We start from the raw sequence: 13943 nt of genomic DNA, 5'->3' as shown, positions 1-13943 counted from the left end.
ATTAGCTGTTAACTTACTGGTAGCAAAGTTTTATCTTTTGGATATTCTCACCTGAGATGTTTTTTGATGCAGGAGGTTTAGCAGCTTGCTTCATAACTAAATCCTCAAAAAAACTTTTTCTTTCAGCACAGGTAGGCCACTGGATTTTGAAAACTTCTTCACGATCATTATTAAATAAAGCTTTTATCTAAGGCATGAGGAGAAAAGATTTTTCAGATATAAGGCCACACACATTTTTTATATATTTTTTTTAATATTCTCTTCCAAAAAGGTGAGTACCTTTTAAACTAAACTGAATACTCATCTGGGTAAGATAAGGTATGTAAAGTCATCTTCTTGGTTTTAAAACGCCAAGTTTTTATAGCATGGCAAATTAAAACACCTGCTCTGAGGAATAGTGCTGTCTAAAGTTTAGGCTCCATGAAAAAAAGATGTGATAAATCACTGAGAAAGAGCTGACAGTCACCACTTCCAAGTCTGGTTATTTTGTATTTACCTGCCTTTCTGTTCTTTAGCTCAAATCTTTATAGTAGATACAGAGGGAACTGGCAAAGTTCAAATAGAAGTGCCAGCTTCTTTTTAAAAGCCAGGTGGCTTTTAAAATTTTGTTTTTAATTAATTTAAATGAAGTGTCTAAAGTTACATATTTCCAGGTTGTACTCTGGTATTCCATCTCTATTACCAAAGGCCATGTAAGTAATTTAATTCCTTATTTTAGAAAGCATTTATCAACAGCACAAAAATTTTTTCAACCAAGACAAAATTATCAGAGCATCATATTCACATTTTGAACACCTTCCTTTAATACACTTTGATGTTGTTTCTGAGATCACAGTCCAGCTGGGGGGGAGGGGGAGGGCATAGTTGTGCCACCACCAATGTCTAGAAAGCTCAGCAGGTAGTCTTAATGAATTTTGTTAAGGAATACAATTAAAATTTGATTTCCAAGTTACTTAAACAGAAGTTGGACTTTATCTTTCCAGTATGCCAAGTTTTCAGCAACCAGATGCAAAATGAAACTGAAATAATAATGAAATTATTTAAATTTGAAATTACGTTCCATCAGTAACAGTGTGACTACTGTACTTTTTCAGTAAAAATATCTTTCACTTTTCAGTAGAACAATCTTTTTCCTGTCTCAAGTACTGTATATTCTTCACTAAGCACACACCTCACCATCTTGCTGTCACCAAAATGATTGCCTGAAGCAAATTTGTACATCTGTCTAATAAGCATCAGTGAGAAGGGTGAAAGAGTTGGGTTGAAGTCAATCTTTTTACTCAGAAAACAGTTTAGACAAATGCTTTCAGCACTGTTTTGTCTAAGCAAATTCTGAGAGACTTTTAAGAGGGTAGGGTGCCTAAATAGTAACAGTATGAATTCACTTTAGAGTGGCACAGCACTCCCATGCTTCAAAGAGTTATAAACTAGCAAGCAAAAAAGCAAGAGTAAAAAAAAGTATTGATAAATACCTCTTCTGGAAGATCTCCATGTTTCACATCAGTTGTTGCAAGAAGCAGAACCGGAGCAAATGTTGGAATGTTCTGCAGTAGTGTCGTAAAAACAGCTTTCACTGTAGGTCCAACAGTCTCCCACCACAAAGGGATTTGTGGAACATAAATGATACTGGGTGCTGTTCTTTGAGCTTCTCGCATCAACTGGCAAAATGAGAGCTCAGATAAGAAAACTACACCCTAAATAACTACCTACCAGTCAAATTATCTTACGAAATAAGAGTACATGAAGCTAAAACGTCAAGAAAAAACAATAAATTAACTAGTCCTTAACAATAAGGTAAAATTTTCACTTCGACTCAAACACAGATATGGCTACACAGAAACAGACTTGAATCTCTGCCCAATTTCAAAACTACTTAGGTGTAAAAGAACTCCTGAAGAGCCTCAGCACTCAGCCAATCTGGTGGTGTGCCTGAAAAAAACAAGACTAGCCCTTCAGCAAGATGTATCAACCTGGAGAAACTGCCACACAACTGCAGCTATACGAATTGCAGTTCAGAGCAGGCACATACCCAACACAGACTCTAGAGCATAGACTCAACAAAGACCTATGTGAAAAGCCTGCTTACAATGCATAATTTCAAGCACATTTTATAAGAAGTGACCATTTATTTGTCTGCCCGAAGAACTAAATCACAACTTCTTACTACCAAAGGATCCATCAGACCAGATGATATGCTTTGGAAGAGCACAAGCCACTGCTTACAGATGGCACCTCAATCACAGGAAACAAAATGCATCTACTGCCAGAGGGAAGTGAAAATTTCTCCATGTGCCCTCTCAGATTAACAATATTCAGAGAGTTCTTGTCAAAAGGTGGGAAGCACACATGGTATATCCAGGCAGTCACTACACAGGATACTTACATGTCCACAGATGCAACCATGATACAAGAAAAGTAAAATTGCTCCTCCTATGTAACAAATGAGCCATGGAATGTGTGTCTCCTGACCCCTACAGCTCTCCAATGCTGCTACTAAAGGTCAAAATATTTTAATACAGTGCTGCCGAACAACAACATGTATTCTCTGCCTAAAACTAAAAAAGAAGGAAACCAGCACTAATGTGGATATATTTAATTTTCCTAGTGATGGAAAGCACACCAGTGGAACAATCTATGTGTTATATGAATTTTAATTCCTTTACTGCATGCACTGCAGTGCTGCAAGCTGTATATGTAAAAAAAGAAACCCTTTCACCCCAAACCTTGACTGTCCAAAAATATATTGAAAAATAGGGCTTCAGAAAGTGCATGCCATCAGGTTGATGCAGAGCCGCCTACTGACAGCACAGAGGCCTAAGAAGCAATGAAAACTTCCTGGAACCAACACAGACCACCAAGATTTTTTGCTTTAGAATGCAAAATAAAAAGCGAGTGCTTTATTAGCAGCACCACCCATCTTCCTGAGCTGCTAGCAACACCCTCGCTGCTTCCTTTCAAATGGAAAACATGACTATGTATAACATCCTTATACAGTATCATTCCATTTAGAAAAAAAAGTGAATTTCCAGACAGACGTAAACAGCATATTCCAACCAGGCCTCCTCAATTAACAATGAATTTTGCTTATTTCACAAGTTTATATACAGTTTATATTCAGTTTGTGAGTCCTATCAGATTAATGAGAAAAAAGATACCTGTGCACATGTTTCTTCTGGGGATGTGATGCTAACAAACAAAGCAGGCAGGTCTAGTGTATAAACTGGAAACTTCTCCAGGGCATGGATTACTGCAGGTGCCAGATGAAAAGCCTGCCCACACCCTGGATCTTCAACTAATAAGAACCGTGGCCTGAAAGATGTTGGCTGGCAACGAGGATTTCTACAGTAAGAAGAAAACAAGTTTAAAAACAAGTGATTAATAGGCACACGGATGTTGAAGATTTTTCCTATATGATTTTTTTTGTAAATACATGCCATGTTCCATGAAATATTAAGCTGGTCTGTGATCAGGAAGACTATCAAAGCCTATTTGTTCAAAAACTGGTACCATACCTCCACTAAGAAATCTTGCCAGTCCCCAGCACGTCTGCCATTCCTTTAGCTGGGTTAAGTAAGAGCTCTTAAATCCTTCAGTGAAGCTGTCCAGCCAAATACACACACACAGCTGGTCAGTGACCTGCTACGGGGCAGAACAACAACTCTCTTTTCTAAGCACAAATCAGAGTCTCTTGACTCCATGTACACAGCCATTTTCAATAGGTCTTGACTTTAAGTAACTGAAATCTCTACACCTACCAAGTTTAGCTAAAATTTGGCTGTAGTGCCTGGAGATGGTGGTAAGGAAGAAGCAAACCAACATTGCTAGGAACAAAATTAACCTGGGCACTGAAACACATTAGCTGTATCTGAAGAAACACACAATTTGATTGGTTGAATTACTTCTGTGGTCTCCTCTTTGAATTTCTATTAATTTTCTAATCATCTTATTTTATGAACATGAAACACACTTGTGAAGAGCTTTGGGTTTTTCTACCTCAAGACTGTTGTACCTTTCCTTGCTTAAGATCATAGAGACCAAGCTCAGCAAGTAACATTTTCTGGACAGCACAGCAATAGAAAGGGAAAAGAATAACTGACCCAACAGTGACAACAATCTACTGCTTCAACTGTTGATTTATACAACTTCCACAATAAAACATTAAAAGATTAACAAACTCTGTAGGTTAAAGGTACAAAAAGCAGACATTGTTTTTCTCACAGTGTTTTAACAAGCCATTTCATTTCTGATTTAACAGTCTTGGAAGGCAGACAGACAAAAGATGGCTACACAAATCCTTAGGGTTTTTTTAAGCTAAAAGGGTAGACAGCACATTTTTTGGGTCTTGAACCTTTAGATTAAATCAAAAAAATCAATGAAATCAATGAAATCAACATGTTCTAATAATCTGTGGACCACTTTGACTTAGGCAAATAGGGCTGGGCTAATCAGTTTGATGGGCCAGGGCAGGGTATTCGGTTAGAACACCAGCACCAGCTGGACCTCCACACTTCTTGCAAATATTGACCAACCCCCACACACCCATCACTCCTGCATCCAGCACCCCTCACAACATAACAGTTTACAGACTTGGCCATCTTAAAAATGTAAACATAAAGGGGACAAACAAGACCTGTTTAAAGTGAGGAATTCAGACTTTTCATGATCAGGCATTTCATCAGTTGAATTCTCTTCAAAGATTGATGGTGATTCCTCTTCACTGTCAATCACATCATTTCCTAAAATAGGATTTAAAGATGAGAGCTTTGTTGACTTTCCTGAATAGCTCAAATCTCACTCTTGCATTAATACACCTTTGAAATCAGTGCAGGAAACCATTCCCTTGTATTTCATTTGAGGGCACACACTGAATACTATTTACTGAATGGTTTGTTGTACCACAGATATAAAGAGACTGCACAGTTTCTACAAAGCTGTCCTATATCCCACAATTCACATCAGGTTTCTCTGTTGACAAGAACTTGTGAGGTTTTTTTTGACCTTGGAATAAATTTGATTAGGAACAAATTCTGTACTTCTTAGATACCTGAAAAACCCAATGAGGCCACTGCTTTTAGGAACAGGTTCTCCCACCAGATGTGACAAAATTAAGTGAATATAATTATCACAGACTTCCACTGGTCCAGAACCAGACAGTCAGAGTATAAAGACCCACACAACTTCTAAATAAGGCTCCTCAAAGATCATGAAAGGAGGAGATAATGGGAGGTGGACAACAGAGAGGGGGCACAATTACCCATCTCCCAGCCCCAATGCTTTCATTGTGTTGGTGGGTCTCTGTCTCTTTCATGAATGCAAACTATCCCAGCTATACTGAAAGTGATACTGGGAGAACACTCTCCAGAGATTAGCATAGTAACTAACTATTCACAGACCTTCATTAATCAAGAGAGTGTATCAATATTGATTTGTTCTCACCAACTGACAAACTAAACCTGATCAAGGCTTATGCAGTCAGGAGCATGAGTTCAACTATACTATGAAGCCCAGCCCTAAATTACAACAACTGAAACACTGCATATTGCAAGTCACTCACAGCTCCTATCCAGCACTCTGCACATCCAGGTCACAAAACTGAACTGTAACTGTGGCTGAGAGGTTTATGTGTATTACTTTACGTATCAGAAGCTTTTGCTTTAGCAGAATTTTACACAAATGGATGTTGCTTTTATACCTTGTTGTTGGTCCTTCTTCAGTGCAAGCTCTGCGTGGGGAAATACTCTCTGTAAGGCTTGTAAAATTCTTTCCAATGTGTTTTCTAACAGTGGTTTTAAAACAGGTGATAGTGCTTGCCCAGGTGAAACAACAGCCCTCTGTGAAGCTGGAACTGTCTTCTGCATGGCCATGACAAAATCCTTTGCTGTTATTTTAATTGAAGCGATGTCTAACTGCAGCTTCTCGCTCCTTTCATATATCTGAGGATAGCGGCGGCGCAAAGCACAGAGTGCAGCTTCAGCACATAAGGCTTTAATATCAGCACCACAGTATCCTAATAAACAAAGCAAGAATCAAATGTTATGTCAGGCTCAGGCAACACAAAAGTCAAGGCCAAGACTTCTAAAGTGGAAAAATGAAAGACTTTGCATGCAGCCAAAAATTAACTGGGTAGGAGATAATTCAAGGAATTACTGCACTGCAATACACTACTGTGTCTCGCAGCCTAATACCTTGCACTAAAGAAACAGCCCCCTAGTCAAAACTTTACTCCTGGGAAAGGTGACCTAAACCCATTCACGTGTTCTGAGAAAAAAAGAAAACTGAAAGCTGCATCTGTCTTGGTTTGCTCTCAGGACATGCCGGATGTATCACCGCCTCACTCTATAGCAAGGCGCAAGAGCTCAAGTACTGCCTGGAACAAGCTCCAATTCCCCACAACTCAAGTTGGGCAGTAACCTACAGTGTTTTCAAACTCACCAACACATTTCTCAGCCAGCTCTTCAAGAAACCTGTCCAATGGCTTCAAGGTCCAGTCTCGTGTGTGAATTTTGAAAATCTCTTTTCTTGCCTGAAAAGAAAACACTTGCATTTTAGTTTGCCCTAAATTTTCTCTTAAAATTACCACAATACAAAACCCCCAAAACCCTCACACTAATACAAATACTTCTCTTATCTGCTAAACTCTGAATTTTAAGGGTCAGTTAATATGTTCTGTTCCTTCAAGCTTTTTCAAGGAAATTTCCTAGTTCTAAATTTGTTACATTAAACTCTTGCTGGGGGATGCAATCAAGTAAAAGGCATTTACATCTTCCATAAAAAAAGTGAGTTTTTCACTCTGAAGAAAACACTGTAGTAAAAAACCCCAGACTTAACTGCAAAGAGATTTTTTTACAGAAAATTCTCTCAATTTCAGCAAAATTTCATGATGGCAATCTCATTAATCAAATTTACTCTTCTGACAGCTCATGCAAGGAAAACAGTCCTAGCACACCATTCTCAGTTGCTACTCTTGATACCAAGTAGAGCAATAATTATGACTCAAATTACTGTCACTCATTCAGAAAATGTCAAATTTTGCCTATCCCCATCTCTGATCTTAGCAGGACTTTCACTGAAGTATTTAGTGGTACACAGACTAATTATGGCAAATTTCTAAAATTATTCCACAGTGAGGGAAGTGTGTTTTAGATCTGCTTCATGGCACCTCCTCTCCTGTTCCTAAGAGCAAATAAATACCAGAGAAAAATGTTTGTGTTAAATGCACTATTTAGTGCACTCTTACCAGCATTCAATTCAGCACTTTCCAGAAAGTGCTAAAAAAAAGAACTATCACTGATGGCCAGAAGGAAAACACAAACTGCATTTCAGTTTTGGTCGCTATCTCACCCACAATATTTTTTTCATTGCCTATTGTCATTGAACTAGAAGCTTCCCTAGCCCTGCAGATGTGTGCAGTGACTTCACATTTTTGTCCAAGTCCCTGTTACTGAGTACCAGTAAGAACATTAGTTCCTAACATAATTAACTGGCTCCAGCACCAGCCTGAATCAAAGTTTTTGTTACCAAAAAAGAATTCTTGTCTGCACACCATTTCTTTCAATTTCACAATGCCACAGCAGTACTTCTTAACTAATTCATAAAGTCATTTTTAAACATTTTCGTGAGTAGCAGCATCCTATTTTCTTTGCTGGTTGCAGAGACCAAAACTAATAATTAGAGGACTAACTACCTATTACAATCATCTTAATGATACATATTCAGTGCCAAGTCTGCGCTTCACAGTACAGCACAGTCTCTCCAGAGAGCCCTCTTTTGTCCAAAGCAGTACAACAGTGAGGAGACTTTCACTGCTCCACGATCCTGCTGAGTTGCACGGGTTTGTTACAAAGATGGACTCTGTCACATTAAGCACTGCAGTTGAGTTGAAGTTCTGACCTCTTTGTTTGGCAAGCTGAAGAGAAACTCTCGATCAAAGCGTCCTGGTCTTCGTAAAGCAGGATCTATAGAATCCAGCCTGTTGGTGGCTCCAATTACCACAACCTCTCCTCTGCTGTCTAAGCCATCCATAAGTGCCAGAAGTGTTGATACAACAGAGCTAAGAGAAGAATACAGTTTTTACTCAACAGTTAATTTTCCTCAGTTCCACATAATCACCAATGCTCACTCAAACAGGACAAGCTTTTATTGGTAAAATGCTGACTAGAAAAAGATAAATCATTTGAAGACATAACTAAATAGATAAGGTAACACAGACCTTGTGCTGGTATCAAGTGAATAGTTTTTAATTACAATTTAAAGATTATCTGAAGTAATACTGAATTACTAGTTTTCAGGATAAATTAATGTGTCACATCAAGTTAAATAGGTTGTGGTCTTCTTTTCAGTGAGATCAAGCACCTTCTATGTTGATACAAAACATGCCCTACCTATGAACTTGGTCTTGTTTACTGGACCGTACAGGAGCAAGACCATCAATCTCATCAAAGAAAATAATTGAAGGTCGCATCTGGTAGGCCTACAGTGAAAACACAGAACACTGACATCAGGAAAACAGCACTATTTGTAGGAGAAATGCACAAACAACACTGTGGTTGCAAAGTCACTCAAAGTAGATTTTTCAGACCAGCATCAGGGATTTCTACTCATTGATCTAAAGTAGTGTTGTGAGTAATAGAAGGCAGGAGCATATATCAACCCACTGAGATGGGTGACATGAAACAAATCACACCACTGGTTTTTACAGCTATTTGGCATCCACCAAGAACAGCACCAGGACTTAATTAAATTACAGGTTCTGGAAACAACCTCTGTTACCAATTTCAAAATAGCCATGCTTTCAGCCTACATTTGTTTCCATCTGATCAAAAGTCACCACTTCTTGAAACCTTTTTTGCAGCTGTTTGGATTTTTCTTTCCTGAGGCAAGGAGTTGGGGGTGTGTGTTGCTTTGCAAGGTCCTCTTGACTGCTTTACTAATTTTTCCTAATGCATCTCAAGATTCCAAGCCTCTAAAAATGTTACTGAAAAAGGAAACACTGGCAATCTTCCCACTTCAATGGAAGGAGTTGACAAAAAAGAAAAAGAACTGTTCTTCACCACAGAAAGTTAGTTACAACTTGGACAGAACATAACACACATTTCAACCATACCTGATCAAATAACAAACGAAGTTGTCGTTCTGATTCCCCGACCCATTTACTCAGGCAGTCAGCACCTTTTCTCATAAAAAAGGCTACTCTCCTGTCACCTTGGCTACATTCATTAGCAAGTGCACGAGCAACCAATGTCTTTCCAGTCCCTGGTGGGCCATAGAATAGACAGCCTCTGCAATTAAAAAAAAAAAAAAAAAATTCACATAAGAAGAATATCATAGAAAAGTACCTGTTACCACCCTTATCCCTGAAGCACACTATTCTCTCCTAAACAAAGCTCTCTTCATTGTTTGTTATACTTTTAAAGTTACGGAAACCAAAGAATCTGAAGTCCTGTTTCAATATACCATGACTAAGTGTTGATGGCCCAGAATATATATATATATATATATATATATATAAAACAATTAAATTTCTAATAATTTCCCAACACAGAACCCATTCAGCTGTGTAAAAAGTGGACAGATGCATCTTTTAGCCCAAGCATAATCAGCACTGCAAGGTTCTAGTTACAAGTCCAATTAACTGTAAAGCTGATACTGGAACTCTTGGGAAAAAAAGTTGATGTGATGGACAATTGGACTTCCACAAAAACTGCAGTTGACTACCATTTACAGACTGATCAAATCCACTTGCATGTAGAACTCAAAACCATTCCATTTCCCCGTTTTTGAAGGTAAGACACTTTTAAAACAGTCTCACAACCCTGCAAATCTTTGAGCCTACATGTATGCTGGATTCTAACAATTTTTTAAAAATTAATTTTTTCTACTGGTAAAAAAATCCCAAAGTATCAACACTTAAAATTCTCAAGTGTGGAAACATAATACCTCAGTTGAATATTTTCCTAAAAACAGGTGAATTTGAATTTACAGTTTTAAATGGCATCTCTTACCTTGGAGGTTGAATTTTGAACCTCTCAAAGACTTCTGGATAAAGCAATGGAAAAATAACCATCTCTTTTAAAGCTGAAATGTGGTCAGCAAGACCACCAATCCCATCAAATCGTACCTAAAGATGAAGACAACAGAACACATTTTAGATGTGAAAGCTGTAACCTCGATGAAGTTCCATCAGAGATTAGATGTCAGCACAAAGGAAACATTCATGCCAATTTTCAAACTGCTTGAAACAAAACTGTAAGCCAAGGCAGTTTAGACAGCACATTACTATATGGAAGCTTTCATAATTACTGAAAATGTCTCATTGACACATTGAAGTAAAAATACTTACTGAACAATCTATTTGCACTGGATCAACATCAGCCAGACTCGCTCCGATTTTCACACGATCTTTGTGAACTCCCTTTAAGTCACTTTTCCGAAAGTTGACAGGAAGAGACCTGATTTAAGTAAGGTGAAAATGAAAGGTGCTTTCTAACTTGCAATGTGGATTTTTTCTAATAATAGCAAGTGAATGCAAAATATCTTATGAGTGTAAGCTTCCTGAATTGTTAAATATTGGTTCCAGCTGTTTTGTGTTTAATGTCCATGAGTAAGGAAAGGAAAATGGTCACTCCAGATAGTAAACTGAGTTAATTATTTTAACAACTCTTAGCACTTATAAATATCCATGCCAGTCAATGGAGCATATGTAGGAACACAGGCTTAGAACAAGTTATTCCCTTATGTGCAAGCCATGGACTGACAATGATTCTTGTGAGGAAGAAAACTGCCCCAAACACACTGATACTATTCAAATACCTTTAACTTCAAAAAGTTACAGCCCAAGATGACTTATTTCAGTTGGTTTTAACATTATAAAGGCTGCCTACCACTGTCAGTCCTTCCCAAAGACCCTGGAACCTGTGTGCCAGTAGACTACTCTGAAAGACATCTGAGACATCAGGCTGAAAACTTATTTGTTAGACTGCTACTAAAATAGGTTTTCTAGAGCATTTGTTAAGAAACCAAATCTCTGACATTTTCTCTATTTATAACATCCTCTGTTATAGTGGCTTTCTCTCTGAATCAGCTACTGTAAAGCACAGGAGCAGCAGAATTTTACGTTAAGAAGTTTCATCAAAGTGTTGCTACCCCCGTTCCCCCTAAAAATCAAATTGCTTATTAAAATCAATTCTAAAAATCCAGTTGTGGAGAGTCCAGTTACAGTTGTATCAACAGATATAGCCGCCAGAATTTAAAAACTGAACACAATGAAGATGTAAAATCCTCTCAAGTAGTCTACTTCCTCCCCTGTTCTCCAGTTGCATTAACCTTCTTAAATTTCTGTTCTTCCTCTGCCTCTCAAAATCCTCTTCATCATCAGATGAGGAAGAGGAATCACTGCTGGGGACTGTGTGTCTCTGTCTGCAAACATTCAAACAAACAATTAAAAAAGTTAAACACTAAGTAATATCAAAATTTAAGTGAACACTATGTCAGTTTACTTTCATATCTAGTATATTTCCAGATTATTGTACTCCTTACAAATCTGATTTCAAACTATGTTATGTGATTTTCCTCATGACAGCAAAATCTGATTGTTAATAGGATAAAATGTTTAATTTCTGTGCAAAGAAATTTCTTAACCAAGTTACTCTTTTAGTCCACGTGCTCTCATACACAAACCAAGTTCCACTTAGCATTATGTATCCACTCTGTGAAACACCAACTCTTTAATTTCAAAATTTGGTTTCAAAATTCCCTCCTTCCATAACCGCCTGCTTTCAAGGATGCTAAATAAAGCACTACTATCTATCAAGGAAAGGCATTCAAGGCAGGATGCTAAACCTATTTGTCATTACCACTGCAATTTGTAATTTAGAATTTTATTTAGCATTTTTCTTGCTTTACGTATAGTTTCATATGCAAACTTGAACTGATTCCAAAGAAAAACCAGAATCAGTACCTGAGTGATTAAAAAAAAATTAAACTTCCATACTCTCTCCTAACTCTTTTAGTTTTAAGTAATTAATGTGCATCCTTCAAGATAAAACAGTCAGATTTTCAGAGGGAGATTTTAGCTTCAATTCCAGAACAAATTAATTCAGTTATACGATCTCAGCCATAACCCTCATCATCACCACAAAAACTGCATTTTCTAATAAAATCTAATGGCCAGTAAAAAGGATGGGCTTCCTCCAATATTTGCTTTCTTTATATCCTCAGACTACCACAGCAATAACCATACTGTTAATATCTAATCACCAAGAGTCCAAAAACAAGGATTTTTGGATCGTGTAAGGTCCAAGAGTTTTTAACCTTGAAAGCAGTATTCAGTCATGTGACTGACAGCACTACTGAGAAAGAACTATCACTAACAAAACTCATACCTGTTAGTTCCCTTGCATGGATCTCTCTGTCTGACAGGTGAAGACTTGTCCGAAAAATACATCTTACTTTGTCTTGGCTCTGTTGAAAGCAAAAAAATTGGAATAATGTTATAAATAGGTTTAAGAGAAAGCAAGATACTAAAAGAGGCAGAGAATGGAACATATATCACACATCTAAGCTCTGGGGACATTTCAAGGGTGGGGAGGAAGAGGTTGTTTTTTGAAATCATTGCACAATAAAAGCAAAAACATACACACCTGAGTTTTAAGAACTGAAAACCAGTAAGGTCATCAAGTCTGTTTAATTACTATTCTTTCAATGATACATAGGTAGTATTTTTATTGAAAATCAACAATAAGGATGCCAAAAAGCAAAGAAATAGAATGTGCACAGGATATATGCATTTAACAAAGTTCCAGGTAAGATATTTAAATAGAAGCTGAGTGTGCATACATATTTTCGTTCTTAAAAAACCTCGTAACACTCTCACTTCCATGCAAGAAATTAGCTCTTAAGAGAAGTTGTGCTTATAACCTACTTTGCAAAGGAGCTTGATAGCGCTCAACAGTTTTCCTCTTCCGAAAGGAGTAGCGCTTTTGAGTGTCCTCACCATCGTCTTCTTTGGCTTCACTTTCTTCTGAGGAGCCCCCTGCTCATCAACATTATGTTGCACTGTTTAAGTACTGTTGTAAATTATATTAACTTCAAAATGCACTACATCTGTATTCCCACCAGTCCACAACCTTTTCTGCTGTAAGTGCTTTGGACAAACAACTTCTCTTTTCCTCTGAAAACCTGTTCTGAGCTCACTACAGTACAGCCCTAGAGTCTGTGACAATGGCTTGAATTATCAGTAGCAGCACAAATTCTTTTTAATAGATGAAAAATACCCAGTAGTTCATCCCATCTCAATTATTTAAGACAAAGCTTTTGGCTAGAGCATAGTCAAGAAAACTTAAAGCAGACTTATCCAACAATGCTACCTTGATTATCAGCTATTTCTTCATCAGTCCTTTCTGTATCGAGGCTTTCCTTAAAAAAAAAAAAAAAAAAGAAACATGACAGACCAGTCACAAATAAGCAGAAAACCTGTGGGCATATTTGGTGCCCATACACAGAAGATTTAATTATTGTACAGCAAGAGAGAACAGCAACATCGTTCTGGAACCCAGGATTAGTAAGATTAATAACAAGGGTTTCCACTCTAAAATAGGAATGCAGATCCAAACAAAAAAAAAATCTCTGAAAGCAGGCTATGACGATGTTTAAAAATCAAAGTGGCTGCCATTCAAAAGGATATTAGACTAACTTAATTTAATAAAGCAGAACTAAAACAGAGGAAATATGATTGCTGTCTATCATTTTAACATGAGTTCTTCTTGGGGAAGGGAAATAATTTCCCTATGTGAAATACCCTACTTATACAAAAACAGCAAAATAGACTAGTATCTACTTCTTCTGTGTCATGGAACTCCTCCAGGTCTCCCATCCTTCGCCGTCTACGCATCTTCTCCATGTCATCCATTTTTTGCAAGACTGCTTCTGCAGTACTAAGATACAAA

General features: G+C 37.5%; 1 protein-coding gene across 5 annotated transcripts in view; it reads right to left on the bottom strand.

The window, feature by feature from the left end:
- ATAD2 (ATPase family AAA domain containing 2) overlaps nucleotides 1–13943 on the bottom strand; it is a 30541-nt gene that overhangs the window by 8807 nt on the left and 7791 nt on the right. For all 5 annotated transcript variants that reach the window (XM_088064754.1, XM_088064742.1, XM_088064749.1 and 2 more), the window contains exons 5-20: nucleotides 13835–13931; nucleotides 13365–13413; nucleotides 12920–13030; nucleotides 12381–12459; nucleotides 11323–11415; nucleotides 10340–10448; nucleotides 10002–10117; nucleotides 9104–9278; nucleotides 8382–8470; nucleotides 7891–8050; nucleotides 6433–6523; nucleotides 5693–6007; nucleotides 4631–4736; nucleotides 3156–3339; nucleotides 1473–1658; nucleotides 52–187 (exon numbers count right to left, since the gene is read on the bottom strand). In XM_088064754.1, the coding sequence (XP_087920880.1) occupies nucleotides 52–187; nucleotides 1473–1658; nucleotides 3156–3339; nucleotides 4631–4736; nucleotides 5693–6007; nucleotides 6433–6523; nucleotides 7891–8050; nucleotides 8382–8470; nucleotides 9104–9278; nucleotides 10002–10117; nucleotides 10340–10448; nucleotides 11323–11415; nucleotides 12381–12459; nucleotides 12920–13030; nucleotides 13365–13413; nucleotides 13835–13931 (2096 nt within the window). The remainder of the gene's footprint in view (nucleotides 1–51; nucleotides 188–1472; nucleotides 1659–3155; nucleotides 3340–4630; nucleotides 4737–5692; nucleotides 6008–6432; nucleotides 6524–7890; nucleotides 8051–8381; nucleotides 8471–9103; nucleotides 9279–10001; nucleotides 10118–10339; nucleotides 10449–11322; nucleotides 11416–12380; nucleotides 12460–12919; nucleotides 13031–13364; nucleotides 13414–13834; nucleotides 13932–13943) is intronic.

This window comes from Pseudopodoces humilis, chromosome 1, assembly GCF_049639895.1.
Source record: "Pseudopodoces humilis isolate 2021_Gansu_Grassland_sample_001 chromosome 1, ASM4963989v1, whole genome shotgun sequence".
NCBI classification, from domain to species: Eukaryota; Metazoa; Chordata; class Aves; order Passeriformes; family Paridae; genus Pseudopodoces; species Pseudopodoces humilis.
This window is presented reverse-complemented; position numbering and strand designations above follow the sequence as displayed.